This window comes from Ictidomys tridecemlineatus, chromosome 15 (genome assembly GCF_052094955.1).
Source record: "Ictidomys tridecemlineatus isolate mIctTri1 chromosome 15, mIctTri1.hap1, whole genome shotgun sequence".
NCBI classification, from domain to species: domain Eukaryota; kingdom Metazoa; phylum Chordata; class Mammalia; order Rodentia; family Sciuridae; genus Ictidomys; species Ictidomys tridecemlineatus.
Genome location: NC_135491.1, coordinates 18,124,629 through 18,150,243, shown reverse-complemented (window position 1 = coordinate 18,150,243; position 25,615 = coordinate 18,124,629). Strand labels below are relative to the sequence as shown.

Below are 25,615 nucleotides of genomic sequence, written 5' to 3'. Positions count from 1 at the left end.
GAAACGTCTGTCTATTGAATAAATTTCTCCAACCGGGATTGGGGCAACTTTCTCCAGCTCGGCCCTCGGGAATCCGGAACCTATTCGGAGGCCCGACGGCCCGGGCGCAGCACAGGCCTCGGACTCTCCGCGGCGCCACGGTTGGCCGCTTTGCCACCGAGGGCCAGCTGCAAGCCGCCCGCCCCAGCGTCCCGGCGCGGCCTCCGCGCCCCTCCAAGCTCCCAGAGCAGCGCGGACACTGCGGCTCCGCCGCCGCCACTCCCCCCACATTCCAGAGGCCGCAGCGCCGTCTCCTTCCTCGCATTCCTGCCCCCGCAAAGGAGTCCCTCCGGCCCCCGCGCGGCCGCGGGGAGGAGGGGGCGCGGCCGAGCGCCTCAGAGCGCACATTCCTCCGCCGCGCGCGCCCTTGAGCGGAGCGCCGCGTCCCCTGGCCCGCGCGTGGCCGGCGGAGCGACCCCGGCCGGGCGCCGGCCCCGCCCCGCCCCGTGCCCAGGGGTCCCGGGGCGGGCTCCGGGCTTCGGGTGGACGATGCAGCGGCGCGGCCGGAGCGGCGGCGGGAAGCGGAGGCGGAGGTGACGCGCTAGGGCCGGCGGGCCGGGCCATGCAGCGCTCCCGGGCGGCCGTGGACGAGGCGGCCCTACTCCTGGCTGGGCTGGCCCTGCGGGAGCTGGAGCCGGGTGGTGACTCTCCAGGCAGGGGTCGACGGGGGCCGCGGCCCGGGCCGGGAGAGGAGGCGGTGCAGACGCTGGGCCGCAGAGGCAAGGGCGGCGGCGGCCCGGAGGCTGGGCCGGACGGACTGAGCCGCGGGGAGAGAGGCCCGCGGCGCGCAGTGGCTCCCGAGCTCAGCGCGCAGCCGGCGGGCAGCCCGCGGGTCAGTCTGGCGGGCTCCGACGGTGGCGGCGGCGGCGGTAGCACCCGCTCCAGCGGAATCAGCCTCGGCTACGACCAACGCCACGGCAGCCCACGCTCGGGTCGCTCCGACCTGCGTCCGGGCCCAGGTCCGTCGTCTGTGGGCAGTGCCCGCTCCAGCGTGTCCAGTTTGGGCTCCCGCGGCTCGGCGGGCGCCTATGCCGACTCGCTCCTGCCCGGCGCCTGCCTTGCTCCGGCTCGCTCCCCGGAGCCTGCTGGGCCGGCCCCCTTCCCTCTACCTTCTCTGCAGCTGCCCCCGGGCCGAGAGGGCGGCCCGAGCGCGGCCGAGCGACGGCTGGAGGCGCTCACCCGGGAGCTGGAGCGGGCGCTGGAGGCGCGCACGGCGCGGGACTACTTCGGTGAGCGAACTCGGCCGCGCAGCCCTCTGCGCTCTGGCCCGAGTCAGAGGAGAGCTCCGGGTGGGCCAGGCACTGGGCGGGTGGAAGAGGCACCAGGATTAAGAAGCTGTGTCGCCCGCGGGGCTAGCGAGCCGACGACGTTTTGCGAATAGCCAAGTTTAGGTTATTCCCAACAACAGCTAACTGTCTAGGTCTCCCGCCAGAAGGGGCTCTAGCAAAGTAAGTTGATGCGCTTAGAGAGTTAGAGAAAAAGTCAGATTGGCAGATAGAATAAGCAATTTTTTTTCCTGATCATTTCTTTTTCTTCTTCTTCTTCTTCTGTGCTGGGGATTGAATCCAGGGCCTTGTGCTTGTGAGGCAAGCACTCTACCAACTGAGCTATATCCCCAGCCCAGGCCATCTCTTCTTAACCCTTGGTGATTGCTTCTGTTTACCTTCCTTGATGTTTCGTGATCAGAAGGGACGCCCAGCATGCCCCCAGCAGTATGGGGGTGTGGACAGGAACAGGAAGGTGGAGAACCCTGGGTACTCTTGGACCCGCCTGAACCGAGGCTGTGGGGATGCTAGTGGCGGGAGGTGGAGACTGTGGGAGGGAGGAAGAGCCCACCTTGCGGGAGACGAAGAAGACCCAGCCAGGCACACTGGGCTGCTCGAGGCTGTGCTATGGATGTGTACCTTAAAGGAATTGTGCTTCTTATGAATTTGCAAAGCTCACCAGTCTGACAGCTTCTGTTTCCCAGCCCCTCCCTGGCTTTCTCATGCCTTTCTACAACTCTTAGGGAGAGGTGGGGCACAGAAGTATTATAGAGCCCAAGGAGAGAGTATCCCTCCCTCCCTCCCTCCCTCCCTTCCTGACAAACCCATAGGGTGGAGGCCTCTGGCTTTAGACAGATGATTGTCAAGGGTGATCCGCAAGCCTGGGAATGAGGCTGTCCTGGGATTTCTATCTTTCTTACACTCACTGGAGCTAGCGGCTCTAGACTGCGCTTTACTGGATTTTTTGGGATTGAACCTAGGGGGCGCTGAGCCACTGAGCCACACCCCCCCCAGCCCTTTATATATATATATATATATATATATATATTTTTTTTTTTTTTTTTTTTTTTTTAATTTTGAGACAGGGTCTTGCTAAGTTGCTGAGACTGGCTTTGAATTCGGGATCCTCCTGCCTCAGCCTCCCAAGCCCTGGAATTATACTTGTGTGCCTGGCCCTGAACTGGATCTTGAGAGATGAGGAGGCTGTATATTGCAGGCCAGATGGGAGCATCCCAGGCAGAGAGAAGGAAGTGAGCAAAACAAGCCCAAGGAAGATTTAAGAAGGCCCCAGAGGATTGAAGCCCAGGAGGGGCCAGGGGGTCAAGGGCATGTGTGCACTGAAGGGTTGGCCTGTTTGGGGGTTGGGGAGCACCTCCCATGTGGGGAGACAGGGTGAGAATTTGTGGTTTGGCAGGTCTGGTGGCTGCTGGTAGCAAAGAGATGAGAGAGGAGCTCTTGCCTCCTGTGCCAGGCAGATGCCAGGAGCAGAGCCGTTCCGTTCAAGAGGAACACTCTTCAGTGCTCTCTTGAGGAAATAGTGGCCTTTTCTGTTCCTTGAATATTGCAGAGCTTGGGTGAGGGGTGTGGCTGAGTATCCATGGCCACCCGGAATCACTATGTTACTCTGGGTGGCCCTAGTCCCCTCAGGTAATGTTGGAAGTGAAGGGGCCAATAGTAGAAAATGGTAGAGGTCAGGGGGCCATCCTTTCTAAAGAGGAGCTGGGGCTCAGCTTTGTAGCCATGTGGGAGTCTGAGAGGACAGACAGATTGTCCTCCCCCCCAAGAACAGCCAGAAATTGAGATTTAGATAAACATTTAAAAAAAAATATTAGCAGCGATTTGTTTGAGTTATATGGTTCTAATGACATTTGACTTTTTTGAGGTACAAGAGTGGCAATTTTGGCCCGGTGGTGGCCCACGCCTGTAATCCAAGTGGCTTGGGAGTCTGATCCAGGAGGATTGCAAGTTCAAAGCCAGCCTCAGCAAAAGCAAGATGCTAAGCTACTCAGTGAGACCGTTCTGTCTATATATTAAATAAAATACAAAATAGGACTGGGGATATGGCTTAGTGGTTGAGTGCCCCTGAGTTCCATTCCTGGTACCCCCCCCCCCCAGCCACCAAAAAAAGTGGCAATTTTAAGCTGGGTGGGGTGGCACGTGTCTGTAATCTCAGCAACTCCAGAGACTGAAGTAGAAGGATCAGAAGTTTGAGGCCAGTCTGGGCAACTTAGTAAAACCCTGCCTTCAAAATAAAAAATTAAAAGGACTGGGAATGTGACACTGGTAAAGCACCCCTTGGTTCAAACCCCAGTACAAAAAAAAAAGTAATATTATAAGTTCAATTGGAATAATTAATTTTACTAAAGGTCGTCTCCAGGTAGCATGAGCACCAGCGATCTCCAGAAACCTAATGCACAGAGCGTTTCTCTCTGTGCCATCCTTCGTCCCTTCTCTTTGGCTCTGGTGCCCGCTGACCTCTTGGTCACTCTCTGTCATTCAGTGATGTCTTTGGAACTTTCCCTCTCCTCCCTGAGGTCTCCTGCCACTAGCCTGTCAACAACCTCAGGCCCCTGGAACCTCTTTCCGCTGGGTGGCCTGCTGCCTTCTCTCCAGCCACCCACTCCGGGGCCACACCCTGCTTTTGCTTCTCTCCAGCACCTTCAGTTCCAGCAGCTGCTTCTCACCACGACCTCAGATTCCTCTCAATTGTCTGCCCAGCGTGACCCTGGCTCCCGCTGCTCCTTTCCTGCTGCTCCCCCAGGCTGAGGGGCTCAGAGGATGCTCCTGGGACCACAGCAGATTTTTGGATTTCAGCCTCAGTGGTCTCCCTAAGACTAGGTCACTTGGCTCTTCCGTTTCCTCAGCACCCTTCCTCTCTCCTCTGATGTCCACCCTTGCTTTCCACTTCACATAGAATATTGTGGTCGATATTGTCTCCGCCGGCTTCCTGTTTCTCAACCCCAGGCTCTCTCCTGTCCACAGCCAGCCCCTCGCTCCTGCCACCTAAGAGGATAAGAGTCCTCTGTCTCCAACCTCCACCTTCTCCATCTTCAGCTTTCCTCTGGTTATAAATTTGCACAAGGGTATTTCACTAAAAAAAAAAAAAAAAAGTAAAGAGTAAAGATGACTCTCAAACCTATATGGCCACACCCCATGAAGGACGCCCCAGCCCTTTCAAACATTCTTCCCCTCCCAGTGTTTTGCTGAGATCATCTTTGCTAATTTAAATACCTTCCTATTCCCCATGGCCACCTGCTGTATCTCCTCTCACTTGACTGATCTACGTCTCACACAGGACACTAGTGATGCAAGGCCCCAGCCCGAAATGTCTCATCTCATTGTGGTGTCCAACAATGTGGAGTTTGCTCTCCTCACAGCATCCTGCTCCCTAATTTCTGGGTCTCTCATGCTCCTGCTTCTTTTTTAGTGTATTTTTCTTTCTTTCTTTTCTTTTTCTTTTTCTTTTTTTTTTTTTTTTGTGGTGCTGGGGATTGAACCCAGGGCCTGTGCATGCAAGGCAAGCACTCTACCAACTGAGCTATATCCCCAGCCCAGTATATTTTTATTAAAGTGGTGCATGTACATATTTAGAGAAAAATCAAATAAAATGCAAAAATGAATAATGCAGAATAGAATCGGATCTTCCTTTCTTTATCCACCCTTCATTTCTGGTTCTCCAGAAGCACCTGGGTTTTCTTCTTTTCTCCTTTCTCTGTTTTCCCAGTAGCTTAATCAGGGAAATGACAAGGTCCGATTCTCAGAGCTGATGGACAAGAATGAGCAGTCTGGATGCCGTTTGGGGAATGGATTACTGGGGGCCAGGCTGGGAGGCCAGAGGGAGTGAGGGGAAGGAGTGAAGTCAAGGTTAGGGGACAGAGGTTCCCAACTAGAGGTGAGGGTGAGGCACCCACCTGAGGAGCCCAGAACCTGGGTACATGAACGCACCATCTCCTGAGGGGGAGCCACAATCTATAGTGGTTTGGGGGAGTCTGGAGCTGTGTCTGCACACGGAGTGTCTGGAGTCTTCTGAGAGGGGAACCAGCACTCGGGAGTCCAGGCTGGAGGTCACACCTGGAGCCCTGGGCAGGGTGAGAGGATGGGACTGTGCAGGAGACCTGGGAAGCTGCGGCCATGCACAGGGACCTGCAGCAAGGGTTTGCTTGGTCTCTTAAGAACACTTAAGTTAGTAATTAATTTCAGAATAGAAGGATTTCATATACAGATCTAGATGTCTAGCTTTTCTTGAAAAATTAGGGTCTCTGGCCGCGCCTGTGGGCCTGCCTTCTCACCTTGGAGCCATCTGTAGAACCGAGGCAGCTGGACCACATACCTGGGTCCCCCAGGCCATCTGTGTGTTCCTGCCTGGTTTAAGTTGTGGTGCTGGGGATTGACCTAAGGATCCTCTGCGTGCTAGGTAGGTGCTCTCCCACTGAGCTGCACCCCTAACCCTTTTATTTTTTTATTTTGAGACAGGGTCTCCTTATGTTTTTTGTGGCTGGTCTTGAACTTGCAATCTATCCTTTTGCCTCAGCCTCCTGAGTAGCTGGGAGCAAACCATCTTCCCCAGCTCTTCTGTGGTTTTATCTATTTATTTATTTATTGGTACTGGGAATTGAACCCAGGGTGCTTAACCACGAGCCATATCCCCAGCTGCCCCCCCCCACACTTTTTTTGGTATTTTATTTAGAGACAGGGCCTTGCTGAGTTGCTAAGTGCCTTGCTAAATTGCTGAGGCTGGCTTTGAACTCTCAAACCTCCTTCCTCAGCCTCTAGAGCTAGAGTCGCTGAGATGACAGGCAGGCGCCACCATGCCCGGCTTCCTGTGTTGTTTTGAGGCATCTGAATTGATCCTCCCCACACCTCAGAGGCCAGGACTGAGCAGGGGAGTAACCAGAAGAGATGGGAAGGGAGAAGCCAGGTGTAGGTTAAATCCTGGAAACCAAAAAGGAGGTGAGATCAGATGGGAAAGAGAGAGACTTGGAGTAGGAGAGACTTGGCCATGGTCACACAGATGGAGCATCCCTAATCTGAAAATATGAAAAGCTCCAAAATCCACAACATTTTTTGAGCATGAAATTGACGCTCCAAAAGTTTCAGACTTTGGCATTTTTGATTTCAGATTTTCTGGTGAGGGAAGCTTAAAGTCTGTGCAGATATTCCAAAATCTGAAAAACCCCCAAATTGGAAACACTTTGGATCCTAAGCATTTCAGATAAGGGATACTTAGCCCACCTAAAGACAGAGAAGGCAAGAGGGAGGGGGATGGCAGTATGTCCTGGAACAGCTGTAGATTGAGGGCCTGGAGTGTAGGTGGAGCCACCTTCATGCCTTGTGGGGTACTGGGGGCCCTGAGTAGTAGTAGCAGTGTCAGGGCGGGCTGCCTGCTGGGTCTCCAGGAGGGCTGGTCAGAGAGTCCCCTAGGGCTGGAACCAGGCTCTATCCTGGCATTCCTGGTCATTTCTCCTTTCCACCCACTACCAGACCCATGGGGCACCCCTGATCCCTCCCCTCAGCTAGGAGTGGTCCCCAATTCCATCCAGGAGTCCCAGATGCCTGCTCAGTGACTTATCTTACTTTCTTCAGGTCTTTGTTCAAATACCGCCTTGTCAGCAGGGCCTTCCCTGATCATTCTTTTTCAAAATCACAGTCTCAGACATATTCTTGTGTGTGTGTGTGTGTGTGTGTGTGTGTGTGTGTGTGGCGCGCTGGAATTGAACCCAGGACCTCATGCACGCAGGGCACGCACTCTACCACTGAGCTGCACCCCGGCCCCTAGATCTATTCCCAGCCTGACTTTTTTCTGTTGCTTGTTTCTACCTGACACATTATTTAGCTGCTGTTGTCTGTCTCCTCCATGGAATGCAGGCTCCTTGGGGGAGGGGACTTCAGTCCATGGTAGAATTTTTCCAGCGCCTGTGGGCTGTGTGGCAGGCAGTGCATGTCTGTGTGCTGACTGAACAGGAGACCGCGTGGGCCTGTAGTACAGATGAGGAAGGGAGCCCGGGGAGGGTCGGCGACTGCCTTGGGTGCACCTGTGTGGTCTTCTGTGTCTGGGTCAGAAAATACATATTTTGATCCTGAAGAGTAGGATTTGGTTCATGGACAGCAGAAAGGATTTTTCTCTTAGTCCAAGAATGCGGGGCTTAGAATGACATTTCTAGGTATTGATGTGTCTAATAACTACGCGGTTGACCTCAGTTGGCTCTGACCCTGTGTCAGGTGCTCTGGAATCCTCAGACGATAGTAACAGTAGTGGGTTTCCTTTAGGGTCCCCATGTGTCATTAGAGACTGAATTATGTTGGCCTAGAGAAGTTAACCTGCCCAAGGCCGGGCAGATGTGAGGTATCAGGACTGGGAGCTAGATGCCTGTGTCTGTCTGACTCCAGAGTCCATGGTGCCAACCACTGCTCTGTCCTGCCTCTCCTCCCATAGGCATTTGCATCAAGTGTGGGCTCGGCATCTATGGGGCGAGGCAGGCGTGCCAGGCGATGGGGAGCCTGTACCACACCGACTGCTTCATCTGTGACTCCTGCGGTAGGTAACCCCTTCTCTGTCCCTCTTGAACCCCAGGCACCCAGTTCCTAGGCAGATGGTCCACCCAGCCCTGGCCCAGGTTAGGGTGTGGAGCAGGCTGGTCACAGTCTTACCGTGCACATGGGTCTGGCCTGTTTGAGAGGCACAGGCTGCTGGGGGGATCTGCTAGGGCCTGGGTGGGGAGCTGTGGAGCCAGTGAGGAGCCTATTGCTGGTGTAGGGAAAGGCTGTCCTTTGCTCCCCTGCTTTGGGGTCTCCCCCCTGTGCAAGGTGCTGGTGTCTGCCAGGGAGCAGGTGTGGAGCCCGTGACGGTCTTCTAGACATAGGCCTGATACTTTTTTCCTGCCCTTTATTTTTGGTCCCTATTTTACACACAGTATAAACTATAAATTTTATAATTTAACTTAAACAAAATTATGAAACTAAAAAAAGTAACTGTAATCCTACTGCCCTAATAGATCTGTGTTCTTGATTTTCCCACTGTTCTTCCAGACTTTGCCTTGAAGCAGACATCTTTTATTTGCTTGTGCTAAACATTTTAACATTTTATTACAGAATAATGTAAGCAAAGTGTTACATTAAACAGTTCTCTTTCCCTCAGTACTGAGGATTGAACCCAGGGGCACTTTACGATAGCTACAACCCCAGTCGTGTTTTTTTTTTTTTTTTTAATTTTATTCTTTTTAAAAAATTTTTTTTATTTTTTTAATTGAACAGGGACACAGTACCTTTATTTTACCTATTTATTTATTTTATGCGGTGCTGAGGATGGAACCCAGTGCCTCACATATGCAAGGCAAGTGCTCTACCACTGAGCCACAATTCCAGCCCCCCGTTTTTTTACTTTTTAAATTTTGAGACAGAGTCTCACTGAGATGTTGAGTGTCTCGCTAAGATGCTGAGACTAGTCTTGAACTTTTGATCTTCCTGCCTCAGTCTCCTGAGTTGCTGGGATTATAGAATGTGTCGTGGTACCTGGCCTGAGAAGTATCTTTTTTTTTGTTACCAGGTGTTAAACTCAGGGACACTTAACACTGAGCCATATCCCCAGCCCTTTTTTATGTTTTTAATTTAGAGACAGGGTCTCTTTTAAAAAATGTTTTCTTCCAGTCGGGTGCTTTCCCTCATGCCTGTAATCCCAGCGATTTAGGAGGCAGGAGAATTGCAGATTCAGGCTAGGCTCAGAAACTTAGTGAGATCCTGTCTCAAAATACAAATAAAGAAATAAATAATGGCTGGGGGTATAGCTCAGTGGTAGAGCAACCCTGGGTTCAATCCTGAAAAAAAAAAAAAAGGCTTTTTCTTATCACGCTTTATTTTCTTGCTTTATTATACCTTCAGGGTTCCCCCACACTACCAAATGTTCCATTAACCCTTTTCCCTGTGGGGAGCCCCTTGTCAGTCTGAGCCAGTTGCCTTCTAGCTCTCGTGAAGCACTCCTTCTGTCCCTTCCCATGCATACTCTCCGGATTGAGTTCACTATTTTCTGCAGGCATTCAGCTGCCGCTAATAGGGAAGCTGCTGGGGAAGCCTCAGTTCTGAGCCCCTGAGAGGCCTGGCTGCAGGCAGGGTTTGTTCTAGTGGCTCAGGTCCTGTGATTATCTCAGCAGGGTTGCCCTTACTTTTGGATTCATCCTTAGGACAATTTCTCTCATTAGTGGTGAGACGTCCTGGTAGCAGCTGGAGACTTCAGTTTCATTCCACCCGTCTGGGGAAAAGTGAGATGTCTCTTCTGGGCAGTGCCTTGCAGTAGGGAAACTTCTTTTCTAGAAATTGCCTACCAGACCTCTTTGTATCTCATTGGCCAGGTCATCTCACACATCCGTACCTGAACCAATTCCTGTAGCTAATGGGTGTGCTGTGATTTGATTGACAGACTTGCCTGAGTCTCTGAACCAGTACTCTGTATGGGTAAAGGAATCCAGGCTTATGGGTGGATGTGCAGTGAGTTCAGGTTCTATGATAAAGCAGCAGCCAATAGTGTGGCTAAATTCTGATGCCTTCCCCCCCCACCCCCATGAGGGATTGAACCCAGAGGTGCTCAACCACTGAGCCACATCCCCAGCCCTTTTTATTTTTTTGAGACAGGGTCTTACTAAGTTGCTTCAAGCTTTGCTGTATTGCTGAGGCTCGCCTTGAACTCGAGATTCTCCTGCCTCAGCCTCCCATCCACTGGGATTACCATCATGCCTGGCTAGAAAAATATTCCTTAAAATAAAACAAAACCCATGACGATTCTTATAATCAGTTCTTCTTTTTAGCTTTTTCCTGGACAACCTAGTCATTAAAGTGGACAAAGGTAAATGCCATAATCTTGCATAGGTATATTCAATAGTGTAGAGATGTCAGTTTTTCCTAAATTGATCTAGAAATGCATTAGAGTTCCAATCAAGCAGATTTTCATGACTTTGACAAGCTAATTCTAAAATTTAAATGGATAAGCAAAGGACTACGAATCGTCAAGAAGATCTTTTAGGAAGAAGAACAAGTTCTAGAACCTTCTACTACTGGGTATCAATCCATATTGTAGAGTTACATTAATTATTGTGTTAGCTTTTCAGCCCCATGACTAAAATATCTGACAGGAACAACTTAGAGGAAGGAAACTTTCTTTTGGGCTCACCATTTCAGAGGTTCAGTCCGTGGTCCACTGACTTCATTGTTCTGAGCCTGAGTGAAGCAGAACATCATGGTGAGCAGGTTCCCAGCTGCCGTGAGGGTAGCTGCTGAGGAAAGCTACTCAGCTCCTGGCAGCCAAGAAGCAAAGAGAGTGAGCAAGCAAGGAACCAGGGACAGATGGAGTCCAGTGCGAGCCCGTAGTAACCCACCTCTTGTAGCCATGTTCCACTTGCCTATAGTCACCCTCCAGTAGTCCTTTCAGACTATTAATCTAAACACCGATACTTGCCTAACATGTGAGCTCTTCAGGGGACATCAGAGGTCCAAACCATAACAGTTACTTTCCTGGGTGTTGATGCAAAGATAAACAGACCTGCAGGACAAAATAGAGAGTCCAGGGCCGGGCATGGTGGTGCACACCTATAATCCCAGGAGCTCAGGAGGCTGAGACAGGAGGATCACGAGTTCAAAGCCAGCCTCAGCAATGGTGAAGTGCTGAGCAACTCAGTGAGACCCTGTCTCTAAATAAAAAAATACAAAATAGGGCTGGGGATGTGGCTCAGTGGTTGAATGCTCTCAGTTCAATCCCTGGTACAAAAAAAAGAAAAAAAAATGCAGTCTAGAACCCACTCACGTCCACATGGAAACTTGATAGATGATAGAGGTGCCATTGTAAATGGTTCTGGAAAAATTGGTTATCCATATAATAAAAGAAATCAAATCCAGATGTAGCAAATATTTAATGTGAACAGCAAAAACTAGATACTTTTTTTTTTTTTTTTTTTTGGTACTGGGTACTGGGAGTGAAATCAGGGACATTGACCACTGAGCCACATCTCCAGCCCTATTTTGTGTTTTATTTAGAGACAGGGTCTCACTGAGTTGCTCAGCACCTCACCATTGCTGAGGCTGGCTTTGAACTCGTGATCCTCCTGCCTCAGCTTCATGAGCCCCTGAGATTACAGGTGTGGGCCACCATGCCCAGCGAAACTTGATACTTCTAGGAATAAAGGGACCATATGTTTATTGACCAGTCTTCTGGTAAGAAGGTTTTGTTTTGTTTTTGTTTTTCCTTAGTCACACTGAATGTAAAAGCAGAGACCGACAATGACAATTTTGGCTGCATTGGAATTACAGTACTCATCAGTGTGGTGCTCACCTGTAATTCCTGCCACTTGGGAGGATGAGGCAGGAAGATCACAAATTTCAGGCCTTGGCAATTTAGCAAGTTGTCTCAAAAAATGAAAAGGGCCTTGGGATCTGGCTGAGTGGTGAAGTGTTTCTGGGTTCAATTTCTAGTATAAATAGATGGATGGATGGTTAGATTCCTGGCTGGCTGGAGGTGAAGTTCAGTGGTAAGAGTGCTCCCTGGCACGTTTCCAATACTGCAAAACAAAAACCAAAACCAAACAAGGGCTGGGGTTGTGGCTCAGAGGTAGAGTGCTTGCCTGGCGTGCATGAGGCACTGGGTTCGATCCTCAGCACCACATAAAAATCAAAATAGATATTGTACCAACTAAAACTAAAAAAAAAAAAAAAAAAAAAATAGAAACAAAAAAGAACTTATTATTTTATTATTTTTTTAAATATTTATTTTATTAGGTGTAGATGGACACAACACAATGCCTTTATTTTTATGTAAAGCTGAAGCTTTATGTGGTGCTGAGGATCGAACCAGGGTCCCGCCCATGCTAGGCAAGTGCTCTACCGCTGAGCCACAATCCCAGCCCCAGAACTTATTTTTTAAATGATGCTGTGATGAGAAGGGCAAGCAGTAGCAACAAAAGCAATACACTGCCATATGTACACCTTCAAGGATTACCGCTTAGAATATAGAAAGTACAGAAAATGTAGTGTTTTTATAAGTTTGCTGTATTTAGGTGTGTTTTCCTATATTTGTCCTGCTTGGGACTCATTGTGATTCCTGAATATTCAAGTCTTTTATTGACTGGGGGAAAATCTCAGCTGTTTTATTTTCCAAAATTGCTTCTGTCTCATTCTCAGTTATTTCCTTCTATGATCCAAATGAGAAATATGAGGTTTTCTCATTCCAGTGTGTGTGTGTGTGTGTGTGTGTGTGTGTGTGTGTGTTTTAAGAGGAGGTACTAGCTGGGCACAGTGGCGCACGCCTGTAATCCCAGCAGCTCAGGAGGCTGAGGCAGGAGGATCAGGAGTTCAAAGCCAGCCTCAGCAACAGTGAGGCACTAAGCAACTCAGTGAGATCCTGTCTCTAAATAAAATACAAAATAGGGCTGGGGATGTGGCTTAGTGGTTGAGTGCCCCTGAGCTCAGCCCCTGGTAACCCTCCCCCAACAAACAAAAAGAAAGAGGAGGTTCTGCTGTGCCACCCGGCTTGCCTTCAGCTTGAGGTCCTCCTGCCTCCTGCTTCCCCGGGAGCTGGGTTACAGGCAGGCAGTGCAGTTCTGTCTCTTAACCTCCCCTGCATATTATCCACTTCTCCACCTCCCTTTGTCTATTTTGTTTACTCTCTTTGTTTCCATTTGGTGCTGGGGATGGAACCCTGTCCCCTCCCATCTATCTAGGATGTGCTCTGGCACTGAGCCCACCCTCTCCTCCCTGTTGAATTCTGTTTAATTAATTAATTAATTTCTTTTTTTTTTTGTAGTTATAGATGGACAGCATGCCTTTATTTTATTTATTTATATGTGGTGCTGAGAATCGAACCCAGTACCTCACACATGCCAATCAAGCGCTCTGCTACTGAGCCCAGCCCCCAGCCCCAGCCCCTCTGTCTAATTTCTTCAGCTCTGTCATCTCAAAAATCTGAAATCCAAAAAAAAAAAAAAAATCTGAAATCCAGATCGCTGATTTTTCTCTTCAGCTGTGTTTAGTATTCTGTTTAACTCTTCCGTTGAGCTTTTCAATTCAGTGATTGAATTGTTACATTTCTAGATGTTCCCTTTGGTTCTTTTTTTTTCCCCCCCCAAATCTGCCTCAATATTTTTGATAGTCTCTTTTGTGTTTATCAACATTTAAAATGAAAAATATATAGATCTTAAGTATATTCCAGCTCGATGTGTTTTATCATATGTATGTTTGTATGGTTCTCTGTTGTTACCACCCTGATCCTGTAGAGCAGTTCCACCACCCAGGAGATTCCTTTAGGCCCCTCCCCCATCAACTGGTAATTAACTAGTTAATGAATTTTTGTGGTTCTGCAGATCAAACCCCGGCCTTGTGTGTGTCCGGCAAGTGTTCTGCTGAGATACACCTCCAGCCCGTTTGTTTACTTGTTTTTTTTTTTTTTTTTAATTTTTGTAGTTGTAGATGGACAGAATGACTTTATTTTGTTTAGTTTTATGTGGTGCTGAGGATCGAACCCAGTGCCTCATGCATGCGAGGCAAGTGCTCTACTACTGAGCCCACCCCAGTCCTCATTGCTTACTTTTAACTGAGAACAATTTACTTTCAGTGTAACAAACAGATCTTAGGTACATAGAGGCGAGTTGCTCCACCACAGAGTTACACAGCCAGCCGTTAGGCATACAGCAAAAAGGTTTTGGAGGAATGGGTACGTTCACACCCCTAATGAAGATATAAGAAATTTTAAACACCCTCAGAAAGTTCAACTTACCATTTATTTATTTATTTAAATTTTGAGACGGGGTCTCACTAAGTTATTTAGGGCCTCGCTAAATTGCTGAGGCTGGCTTTGAACTCACGATTCACCTGCTTTAGCTTCCCGAGCAGCTGGGATTACAGGTCTGCACTCCCACGCCTGGCCGCCATCTTGCCAGTTTTCAGTGGATTCTCATGTGTTCTCCCTGTCAGACCTGCCCAGCCAGTATTCTAGTTCTCTCTTCCTTCCTTTCTTTCCTGGTACAGGAGAATTCCAGGGCACTCTACTGCTGAGCCACATCCCCAGCCCTTTTTATATTTTATTTAGAGACTAGTCCTTGCTAACTTGTTTAGGGCCTAAGTTGCTGAGGCTGGCTTTGAACTTGCAGTCCTCCTACCTCAGCCTCCTGAGCAGCTGGGAGTATAGGCATGTGTCACCATGCCTGGCCTCACTCCTTTATATTTGAGACAGGGTCTCTTTAAGTTGTTGCTGAGGTTGGTCTCAAACTTGCCCTCCTCCTGCCTCAGCCTCCAAAATAGCTGGGATTACAAGTGGGTATCACCGAGTCCAGCTCAGTATTCTGATTTCTAGCTACAGATTAGTTTTGTCTCTTCTGGAACTTTATATAAATGCATTTGTGTAATATGTCCCATTTGGTGGCTAGTTTCTTTTGCTGAGCATGCCTTTTTTTCCCCAACCCATTACATTGTGTATATCAGTAACTCACTCCTTTTTATTATTGAATAGGAATCCATTGTATGAACACACCACAGTTTGTTTATCCATTAACTTCTGATAGATACTAGATTGTTCTGTGAACATTCTTGTAGAGTTCACTTTGTGGACATATGTTTTCATTTCTCTTGAGTAAATTCCAAAGAGTGGAATTTCTGGGTCACAGGGTGAGTGTATGTTTAACTTTATAAGAAACCGCTGGACTGTTTTCCAAAGGGGTTGTTCCATTTTACACTCCCAGTAGAAATGGAAGAGAGTGCGGCTAGTCTACATATTTCCAACAATTGGCATTTTGTCTTTTTAATTTTAACCATTTTAATGGGTGGTATCTTATTGTGGTTTTAATTTATATTTCCTTGGTGACTAATGAGGTTCAACATCTTGTTTGCTTCTTGGACATTAATATATATTTTGGAAAGTTTGTTCAAGACTACTACCTTTATTTATTATTTATTTTAATTTTATTTATTTATTATTATTATTATTTTTCTTAGAATTGGGAGTTGGTACAATTTTAGAATTGTTGCTGGGGATTGAACCCAGGGTCATTTAACAACTCAGCTACATTCTCTACCCCTTTTATTTCCATTTTGAGACAGGATCTCACTATGTTGCTTAGGGCTTCACTAAAGTTGCTGAGGCTGGCCTCAAACTTGTGATCCTCCTGCCTCAGCCTCCTGAGTTGCTGTGATTACAGGTGTGTGCCACTGCACCCAGCTATCTTTTAATTATTAAATTATAGGATTTTACATATATATATATATATATTCTGAGTATAAATTATTTGTCAGATGCATGTTTTATGAATATTTTCTCCTAGTGTGATTCTTCTTCTTTCTTTCTTTTTCTCTTTCTTTCTTTTTTTTTTTTTGAGAACCAGGTATTGATCCAGGGCTTTACACATGCTAGGCACACAGTAAACGACATCTCCAGCCCTTTTTAAAGTTTTTATTTTGAGACATTCTCTCTAAGTTGCCCAGACTGGCCTCAAACTCCTGCCTCAGCCTCCTGAGTTGCTGGAATTACAGACAGGCCCTACCAAGCCTGGCTCTAGTGTGATCCTTAAAAACATTTTTAATGATGTCCTTTGATGTTTTTTTGTTTGTTTGTTTTGTGGTGTTGGGGATCCAATCTAGGGCCTCTCACATGCTAGGCAAATGCTCTATGACTGAGCTACAACACCAGCCGGCTTTCTGTGACTTAAAAAGTTTTTGTCCTCCCTTGGTCACAGTGATCGTCTCCTGTAATTTTCTTCTGGAAGCTCTAAGTTGCTAGGTTTCATGTTCAGGTTGATGACCAGTTCATATTAATTGTTGTGGATGGTGTGAGGAAAGGAATTGAGTTTTATTGTTTTTCTATAAGGTTATCCAGTTGTTCTTGCACCATCTGCTGAAGAATTTATTTTCCTCCTTGTGTATTTGTTGAAATGTTTAGGGTTTAAGCTGGGCGCAGTGGCTCACGCCTGTAATCCCAGCAGCTCCAGAGGCTGAGGCAGGAGGATCGCAAGTTTAAAGTCAGCCTCAGCAACAGTGAAGTGTTCAGCAACTCAGTGAGACCCTGTCTCTAAATAAAATACAAAATAAGTCTGGGGATGTGGCTCAGTGGTTGGATGCCCCTGAGTTCAATTCTTTATAACCACCCCCCCCAAAAAAAGAAATATATTATAAGTATTTGGGACTTTATTTTGTTCTATTGATTTTTTTTCGTCTTTCCTTATCTCAATATTATCTTGATTGCTATAAGCCTATAAAATAGGTACCATAAGTCTTCCAGGTTGGCTGATCTTTGTCAAGATTACTTGGGCCATTCTGGTTCCCAGGAGTGCTTAACCACTGCGCCACATCCCCAGCCCTTTTTATTTTTTTTATTTTGAGACAGAGTCTTGCAAAGTTGCTTAGGGCCTCACTAAGTTGCCAGGGCTGGCTGTGAACTTGCGATCCCCTTGCCTCAGACTCCCGAGTCACTGGGATTACAGGCATGTGCCACCATGCCCGGCTCTTTGCATGTTTATTAATGAATTTTAACATAAATTTTAGAGTGGGCATATCAGTTTTTACAAGAAAAAAGAAAGAAAGAAAAGGAAGGAAGGGAGGGAGGGAGGGAGGGAGGGTGCTAGATCTTGATTGGATGGCATTAGGGAAAAATTAATCCCCTAACGTTCGAAGCCATGAACGTGACTGTTACAAAGTGTGGAGGTCTGAGATTTCACCCTTCTTGCAAGCTGACAGGATAACCAGCCTTTCTTCTGTGCTGCTGACAGAAGACAAGAGGCCTGTGGTTGGAGATTCCCTGCCTGAGCTCCCTGTTCTCTTCCCTTCTGCCTCCCCCTGGAGTCCCACAGAGTTGACACAGAGTGGCTAGGGAGATGCTCCACACAGAGGGTGGTGTATGTCAGGGCCGAGGGGCTTAAGGAACCCATTTTTTTTGAGACTTTTTTTTGGGGGGGGTCTTGCTGTGTTGTCCAGGCTGGTCTTGGGTTCTTGGGCTCAAATGATCCTCCAGCCTCTGCCTCTTGAGTGGCCAGGATTACAGGCATGCACCACCACCCCAGCAAGGATCCTACTGTTTTATAGTAGGCTGCCAGCAAAGCTGCTTGGCCATTATCCTGGAGGAACCTTTTATCTTTATAATACTAGATGCAAACAGACCTGCCCTCTGTTCCCAGAGGACTCTATTGTCTTCTAAGTAGTTTGCTGTGCAAATATTCTTGAAAAGAGAATCCAGAATGAGAGCTCCCAGCCCTCTCTCTGCAGAAACTTCAGTGGAAAATCGTTATCTACTGATGGTATGTCTTTTTGTATTTGTAAAGGTATTTTTTTTTTTTGCCCCCTGTGGTACTGGGGTTTCAACCAGGGTCTCATGTATGGTAAGCAAGCACTTTACTGATGAGCTATGCCCCCAGCTCTATTGTAAGTCTTTTTAAATTTCTCTCAGCTAAGTTTGATTTTACAGTATAAGGTCATAGGTATCTTTCCATAATTTTATTCTTTTTCGGGGGGAGGGTACTGGGGATTGAGCTCAGGGGCACTCAACCACTGAGCCACATCCCTAGCCCTATTTTGAATTTAATTTAGAGACAGGGTCTTACTGAGTTGCTTAGTGCCTCACTGTTGCTGAGGCTGGCTTTGAACTCCCGATCCTCCTGCTTCAGCCTCCCGAGCTGCTGAGATTATAGGCGTGCACCACTGCACCTGGCAAGTTTATTCTTTAGTTTAAATATATATATTTTAGTTGTAGATGGACATAATCCCTTTATTTATTTTTATGTGATGTTGAGGATTGAACTCAGTGCCTCACACATGCTGGGCAAGTGCTCTACCACTGAGCTAAATCCCTAACATTCCCACTCCTTTCTCTTTTTCAAAAATTTTGAGACAGGGTCTTGTTACATTGCCAAGGTCAGCCTTCAAATCCTGATCTTCCTGCCTTAGCCTCCCAAGTACTTATTGCCTTTCTGTTTTTCATTTGTTGCACTGCGAGAACCTTTAGTACAAGGTTAAATCTAAAGCGGAAACAATGTAATATTTCACTGTCATACTGGGTGCTAGCTGTGTGCTTCTCAGGGACACCATTATTAGGTTGAGGATACTCCCTCTTATTGCTAGTCAGGAACTGACACCTAATGGTGATGGGAAAGCCTCTGATAGCAGGCAGGTTGGCTGCAGCTTTTGTTCTGACCAGAATGCTCTTTCAAAGTGGGCAAAAGAGTTGTATTTCTTTTTTTTTTTTTTTAAATATTTTTATGTATATTTTTTAGTTATAGATGAACACACAGTATATTTATTTTAATGTGGTGCTGAGGATGGAACTCAGTGTCTCAGGCATGCGAGGCAAGCATTTTTCCACTGAGCTACAATCTCAGCCCCAAAGAGTTGTATTTCTAATATTTATAGATTAAGAAGATTCATTTTGTAGCTGTGTGCAGTGGTGCACACCTGTAATCCTAGCCACTTGGGAGGCTGAGGCAAGAGGAGTGCAAGGTCAAGAGCAGCCTGGGAAACTTGGCAAAATCTTGTCTCAAAATAACAAATACGAAGAGCTGGGGGAATAGCTCAGTTAGAGCCCTTGCCAAACATCAGAGATGCCCTAGATTTAATCCTCTCACTGCAAAAAAATTTTTAAAAAGTTATTTTTCTTTTTTGGTACTGGGGATTGAACCTGCGGGCACTTAACCACTAAGTCACATTCCTAGCCTTTTTAAAAAATTTTATTTAGAGACACTAAGTTGCTTAGGACCTTGCTAAGTTGCTGAGGCTGGCTTTGAACTTGCGATCCTCCTGCCTCAGCCTCTGGGATTCCAGGCGTGCACCACCACGGCCTCCAGCTCCAAAAATCGTTCTCATATTTGCCTTGACAGCCTCTTGCCAGTGTTCTGTTGACAGTGTGTTCTGATTTTTTTTGGAAATGCTTATTATTATAACAATAATGACATTAAGGGGAAATTTTAAAATGCATCCATCATCCTCCCTCTCATCGGTTGGAGGAGAGCCGAGAGATGGACGCTGGCTCCATCCTGTTCGGCATTCCAGGGTCCCCCTTGCCACCCCTCGTCCTCACAGGGAGACGACTTCGCGGGAAGGCGTTCTACAACGTGGGGGAGAAGGTGTACTGCCAGGAGGACTTCCTGGTGAGTGCAGGCTGTGCCCTTGGCCGTGCCATGGTGGGAGCAGGGGCAGGACTCCCTCTGACCCCCATGGAGGCCTCAGGCCAGGAGGCAGGTGCTGACTGGGCATCGAGTGCCCCTTTGTCATATGACGTCCTGCACCCTGTGTCCCCTTCCCAGTACTCCGGGTTCCAGCAAACAGCTGACAAGTGCAGCGTGTGTGGACACCTCATCATGGAGATGGTGAGACCCTCCCCTAGCCTCCTGGGGCCCCTCTGACACTAGCGGAGTCTGAGGACCCCACCCTCTCACCTGTTCCAGACCTGCCAGGGGCTCAGAGTCACAGCCTCCCCCGGGGCACTGCTGAGCCTTCTGCCCACGCTGACCCTTCAGTGCCTCCCACCCCCAGATCCTGCAGGCCCTCGGCAAGTCCTACCACCCGGGCTGCTTCCGGTGCTCCGTGTGCAACGAGTGCCTGGACGGGGTGCCCTTCACCGTGGACGTGGAGAGCAACATCTACTGCGTCAGGGACTATCACACGTGAGTGGCTGCTGCCGTGAAGCAGGCGTCACCCGGGCTGTCACCCCGGCTGTCACCCCGGCTGTCTCCCCGGCCTCCCAGGGAGCATTTTTTGGGCCTGGCTGTCTGTGTTTTCCATCCTTGGTCTGTCCTCTTCTGACCTGCCCTTGAACACTCTGATGTCTGCCTTGACCACTTCTCTCAGGCAGTTCAGCCACCAGCCGTGCCTGCCTCCGCCTGCGGGTGCCCTCTTCCAAGTGGAGGGGACTCTCCTAACTGCCCTCCCCACTCCAGGGCTGGGCTTCTCCCCCAGGATGGGACTCGAGTCCTGACAGACCCCTTCTCCTCTCTGTCTGGGGCCCATGATCCATTCCCCTTGCTGCGGCTCCAGGCCCAGGCTCGTCCTGTGCTGCTGCCTCTCTTGCATTGGTCCTGGCCACCTGTCCCTGGTACTCAGGGTGGAGCCAGGTCTCGCAGAGGTCTCAGCGGGGGTGAACCAAACCTGGACTTTAAGTGGCACAGAACTCCCAGGAAGCATGAACGAGATGGCAGGACAGAACCTGAGGGCATTCTGGAGGTGGGAGAGGGTGGAGGGGAACTGGGAGCCAGATGAAAGGGCAGTACCCAGAAGGCATAGCGGGAGCCAGGAAGCAGCCTGATGCTTGGGCCAAGCCTTGGGGCTGGGTGGGTGGACCTGTGTCCTTGGCCTGTGGTCACACTGTTGGTCACTTCTGGTTTCCTTTATTCCTCCAGGGTTTTTGCACCAAAATGTGCCTCCTGTGCCCGTCCTATCCTCCCTGCACAGGTAGGAACCAGTCACCAGGAGACAGATGCTGGCCCCCAGCCTCTGCCCAGCCCTGTCTGTCCTGCCTCAGATCCTAGGCTGAAGTGGGAGGGATGACTTCTGCTCCACATCCCTCAGGGACACGGGACACGTGTTGGGCCCAAACACACGGGAGCAGGTGTCCCTCGTGTGGAGTCCCGGGAAGCGGCAGGCCCTGCAGCCTGGCTGCCCCACTCCTTCCCCGCTCCTTTCTCCGTGGAGGGAGGTGGCTCCTGGGTCTGCTGAACTCTGCAGGTTGAGGCTGGGTGGGTGGGGGAGGCTGAGGGAGGTCTGGGCAGCTGCCAGCTTGGGACACAGCGGCCATCTCAGGGCCAGGCTCTGCCCCGTGAGCTGTCTGTCCCGGGCTGCTGCCTGGACAAGCAGGGCTCAGGGTGACCTTCCCTGCCTCCAGAAGTGAAGGTCACACACACTCACATGGACACCCTGTGACACCCTGTGACACTCACAACACCCGAGGAGCTGTTGGCCATGGCGTTGGGGGGGCCTGAGGCCTGTGCACTGATGTGGCCTCAGGAAGTGCTGGGTCTGTGCCCGCAGGGTAGAGTGCTGGGCCGGGTGACAGATGAGTGGTGCAGACGGCCAGGTATGCACTTGGCACAGTCTACCTCCAGGTCCAGCCAGTGAGCTGCTCACGTGTCTGTCACTCTTCCTCCAGGGCTGTGAGACCACCATCCGCGTGGTGTCCATGGACAGAGACTACCACGTGGAATGCTATCACTGTGAGGTGAGCCCGGACCCCCCAGAAGGCCTGTGGCCGGGGTGGTCCCTTCCTCTTCAGGTCTCCTTCCCCACGGTGTCCTGCAGGCCTCCTCTTTTACGGCTCCTGCTCCATTCTGCCTGTCTCCTCTCAGCACTCTCTGCCAAACCCCCCACCCAGCCCCCGTTTTCTCATTTAATCAGATATTTGCTATTTGCAGTTTATGGGGTGCTACAGTTATGACAGCATCATCAGTTCCTGCTGCCCAGGAGGGATGTCCACTCAGCTATATTTGCCCAGGGTGACGGGTGCTGTTCAGGGAAGGGCACAGAACACAGGGGAGGCCTTGGAAAATCAGGGAAGGCTTTCTGGAGGAGGTGACACCAAGCCAAGACTTGAATGATGAATAATAAGAGCCAAGAAGGCATTGAGATGGGCTGGGGCTGAGGCTCAGAGGTAGAGCACTTGCCTGGCATATGTGAGGCCCTGGGTTTGATCTTCAGCACCACATATAAGTAAATGAAATAAAGGTCCATTGATGACTTATATATATAAAAAAAGGCAGTGAGAAGGGCATTTCTAGGCAACAGAACCAAAATGTGCTTAGGTACAAAGGGAGGATGGTGGTTTTTGTGTCATTGGAGAAGTGAGCAGGAGCTGGGGACAAAATGACACAGGAAGGACTGAGTTGTGGCTCCGTGGTAGAGCACTTGCCTAGTGTGTGTGGGACACTGGGTTTGATCCTCAGCACCACATGAAAATTTAGAAAATAAAAGTATTGTGTCCATCTACAACTAGAAAATATAAAAAACAGAACAAAAGGACACAGGAGCCTAAGGAACGTGGACTTAGCCTGAGGACAATGGAGACAAAAAGGACTGACAGGTTGCTCTGGATTGCAGAGAAGACACACTTCCACGCAGAGAGTGGAAGCGGGTGCAGTAGGGAGGTCCTGAGGAGGCTGCCAGAGTCAGGGCTGTGGTCCTGGGTTCAGGGACATGGACAGACCTGAGGAAGGCAGGAGAAGGGACTAGACTTGGAAGGTAATTGGATGTAGGAGTTCAAGGGGAGGGAAGTCCACCAGGACTCCAGCAGAGAGTGTGACAGTCAACTTTCTGTTGCTGTAACAAATACCCGAGACAATCAATTTATAAAGAGAAAAGGTTTATTTTTGGCTTATAGTTTTAAGAGTGTTCAGCCCCTGATTGGTTGGCTGTGTCATTTGGGGCCTGTGGTGGCACATCATTGCGGGGAGTGTGTGATGGAGCAAAGCTGCTGACCTCTTGGCTGGGACACAGAAGAGAAGGAGGAAGAAGCAGTGTGTGTGGGGTTCAAAGTTCTGTTGAAGGTGTGCCCTCAACCTGGGGGTGTTCCACCACCCAGCTGCATTCCCGGCTCTTTTTTAATTTTTTGAGACAGAGTCCTGCTAACTTGCCCAGGCTGGCCTTAAGCTTATGATCCTCTTGCCTCAGCCTCCTGAGTGACTGGGATGGCGGGAATGTGCCACTGCACCTAGCCTTAAACCCGTTAGGGGTTCCGCTGCCTTCCAGTGGCACCCTGGGCTGGGCCTTGGGTGCTGTTCCACATCTAGGCTGCAGCAGTGATGGCGCCTGAGGAGGGATGAGCTCCTCTCATATTTGGTAGCTGGAGACTCCAGATGTCTGATGGACTGAATTCCAGATGTGCTGGAATCAGACTCCGCCAGCAGCTGTAGGAATTCCGGAGAGATGGGCAGTGGTAGGTTATCTCCTGGCCTCCCTTCTCAGGGATCACTGACTGCCTTGTTTGCTGTCGTGGGTCTGAGAGTCACTGTTCATATAAGGAGCCTGTTTTGTTTACAGTCAAAGTCACAGGGGAAGCCAGACACCGTGGCGCACACCTGTAATCCCAGCAGCTTGGAGTTCAAAGCCAGCCTCAGCAGCTCAGCAAGACACTGTCTTTAAATAAAATACATAAAAGGGGCTGGGGATGTGGCTCAGTGCTTAAGAGCCCTGGGGTCCTTCTCTGGTGCAAAAAAAAAAAAAAAAAAAAAAAGTTTGGAGGGGAATCCAATTCTTATCACTGCCACAGGGGAAGGGGGACTTGTCAAGGGAACACGTGGCAGTGGAAGCCGGGGAACAGATGAGGCCTCCGGGGAACAGATGAGGCCTTCCAGGGAGGGTTGTAGAGGGAGGAGAAAACCCCAGGAATACTGGTATTAAGGGGCTGGAAAGGGAGGACAGAGGAGTGGTAGGAAACCAAGGAGAGTACGTTGGTTACAGAGTCCCAAGGAGAGAAGGGGGGTCTGCAGTAGGAACAGTGAGGTGTTTGGTGGGGGCAGAGGGCCCAGTGGGAGCAGAGTCCTGCTGGGGGACCCAGGAAGGAGGAGGAGGAGAGCTGTGGTCTCTAGAGGGGCCATGGCTTCCCCTCCAGCACTAACAGGGCCTCAGTGTCCCTCTGCCTGCTTAGCCATCCCAGGGGCTCTAGTGTCCCCCTGGAGTCACTGACCACAGTCCTTGGCCAGTGGCTGAAGCCCAACAGGCTGCTGGGGCCTGTTGCCCCTGCCCCAGGCTGTGGGTGGAGCTAGGGGTCCAGCCTCCCTTCCTCCTCCCCCCTGGTGGACAGGGGCAAGTAGCAGGACAAGGTAGGGGTGTGAGGAAGGATAGGAGAAGACCTGCAGCAGGAGTGACTTGGGACCTGGGGCTGTGACTTCATGGTGACAGCCCAGCCCATCGGTGGGAGTGGGGCAGGCTGGGTCTCAGAGGCTTTGTGTCACGTTACCCCCTCCCCCCTCTGGTGGGGCTCTAACCCAGGTCCCCTTCTTGCACACTAGGCTATGTGACATACTCCAGCACTGCACCATGCCCCCAGTCCCTCTAAGGTCGCTCTTAAAGCCGCTTAGGTCAGACATTCCGCTCCCCTGATGTGGAGCACCTCCTGCACACTGGCCGCCCCTCCTCCCCGGCCCCCTCCCCGTCCCCAGGACCACCGGGTTTGGTTTTCCTCGCTTGCATTTTCTCCTCGGGTCTCTTTTGCCTCTTCCTCTGCCGAGGCTCAGCTTTTTGTCCCCTCCCTCCTAGGGCCATATCCATCTACTTACTCTTGGTGTCCAAGAGGCACCTCCAGTGCGCACAGGGGTCCTTGTCCTGCCCCTGGCAGAGTGCCAGCCGTGTTGTCCAGAGCCTACCGATCTGTTTTCACTCCCTGACCTCCGCTTGTCCTAGTTGTGCCCCCTCCCCTCTTACTCTGGTGTCCCCGCCTGTGTTCTTTCCTAGGACTGCGGGTTGCAGCTGAGCGGAGAGGACGGACGCCGCTGTTATCCCCTGGAGGGCCACCTGCTGTGCCGACGCTGCCACCTGCGGCGCCTGGGGCACGGCCCACTTCCCTCCCCCGCTGTGCACGTCACTGAGCTCTGAGCTGGGGCGGGGTGGGCGTGGACGTGGGAGGAGGGAGGGTGGCCCTGGTCAGTGTCCCGTGGGCCCTGCTGCCGCTTCCACCCGCTCCATCCCACACCCGCCCAGCTGCTGGCCTGCCGCAGGGGCCGGACCCCTGCGTTGAAGCTACTTCTATTTATTCACCGTCTGTGCCTCCCCAAGCCACTTCCCTCGGGTGCCCTGCTGCCTCCCACCTGCCCAGTCACCAGCTTTCGGTTCCAGGACTCCCTGTGCGCCTGCAGCCTCCTGGGCTGTGGGTCGCTGGGCGGGAAAGGTGGAAAGGTCCTCCTTCCTTGGCCGGGACTCTCCACGGGGTGCCACTTTCATTGGTTCCGAAGGCGCCTGGGACCCCCTCCAAGCGTGCGCCCCGGGGTCGCGGAGGGCACGGGTCGGCTTGTGTTTCCTAAGAGCCTTGCCCGCTGGTGGGTGAGGAGGGTGACTTGTTTTTGTGGGAACATTGTGGGATTTGGCCATGGGGGGCTCGAGGGTGTTTTCAGCCACAGTTTCCCCTGCCCTGGCCCCTGGCTTGGGCCTTGCCCCTCCCCACCATCCTCAGCCCCCGGCCAGGACCTCGCGCCCAGCTCCAGCCGCAGGTGGGGGCGAGGAGCGGCCGCGAGGGGGCGCACTGCGCGCCGGCCCGGGAAGCCCCTGTGCGCGCGCGCTGTGTACCAGGCTCCACTACAAACGGATGTGATTTGACTTAAATTAAGTTTTTCCTTTGAGGATATTTTCATTTTCTTTAAAAGAATATAGTTTTCTTGTAAGAA

General features: G+C 50.3%; 1 protein-coding gene and 2 long non-coding RNA genes across 5 annotated transcripts; 2 read left to right on the top strand and 1 right to left on the bottom strand.

Moving 5' to 3' along the window:
• Window positions 1-460: 460 nt before the first annotated feature.
• Wtip (WT1 interacting protein) lies at window positions 461-25,615 on the top strand. 3 transcript variants are annotated; one of them, XR_013430798.1, is made up of 8 exons: window positions 461-1,268; window positions 7,738-7,839; window positions 19,302-19,399; window positions 19,556-19,618; window positions 19,697-19,915; window positions 20,648-20,699; window positions 21,394-21,462; window positions 24,690-24,770. XR_013430798.1 is itself a non-coding variant. In XM_013360903.4 (8 exons), the coding sequence occupies exons 1-8, from the start codon at window positions 602-604 to the stop codon at window positions 24,828-24,830; spliced, it is 1,293 nt and encodes a 430-aa protein (XP_013216357.3). In that variant the 5' UTR covers window positions 461-601; the 3' UTR covers window positions 24,831-25,615. The 3 variants fall into 3 exon arrangements, 2 of the variants coding, with proteins under 2 accessions (XP_013216357.3, XP_077888283.1); XM_013360903.4 differs by having other exon boundaries at window positions 19,332-19,399; window positions 19,785-19,915; window positions 24,690-25,615; XM_078032157.1 differs by having other exon boundaries at window positions 19,785-19,915; window positions 24,690-25,615.
• Window positions 21,469-23,482, top strand: LOC144370830 (uncharacterized). The gene is made up of 2 exons (XR_013430800.1): window positions 21,469-23,172; window positions 23,277-23,482. It is a non-coding gene; the product is annotated as an uncharacterized LOC144370830 (long non-coding RNA).
• LOC144370829 (uncharacterized) lies at window positions 22,583-24,694 on the bottom strand. The gene is made up of 2 exons (XR_013430799.1): window positions 24,515-24,694; window positions 22,583-23,372 (listed from the first exon to the last, which is right to left on the bottom strand). It is a non-coding gene; the product is annotated as an uncharacterized LOC144370829 (long non-coding RNA).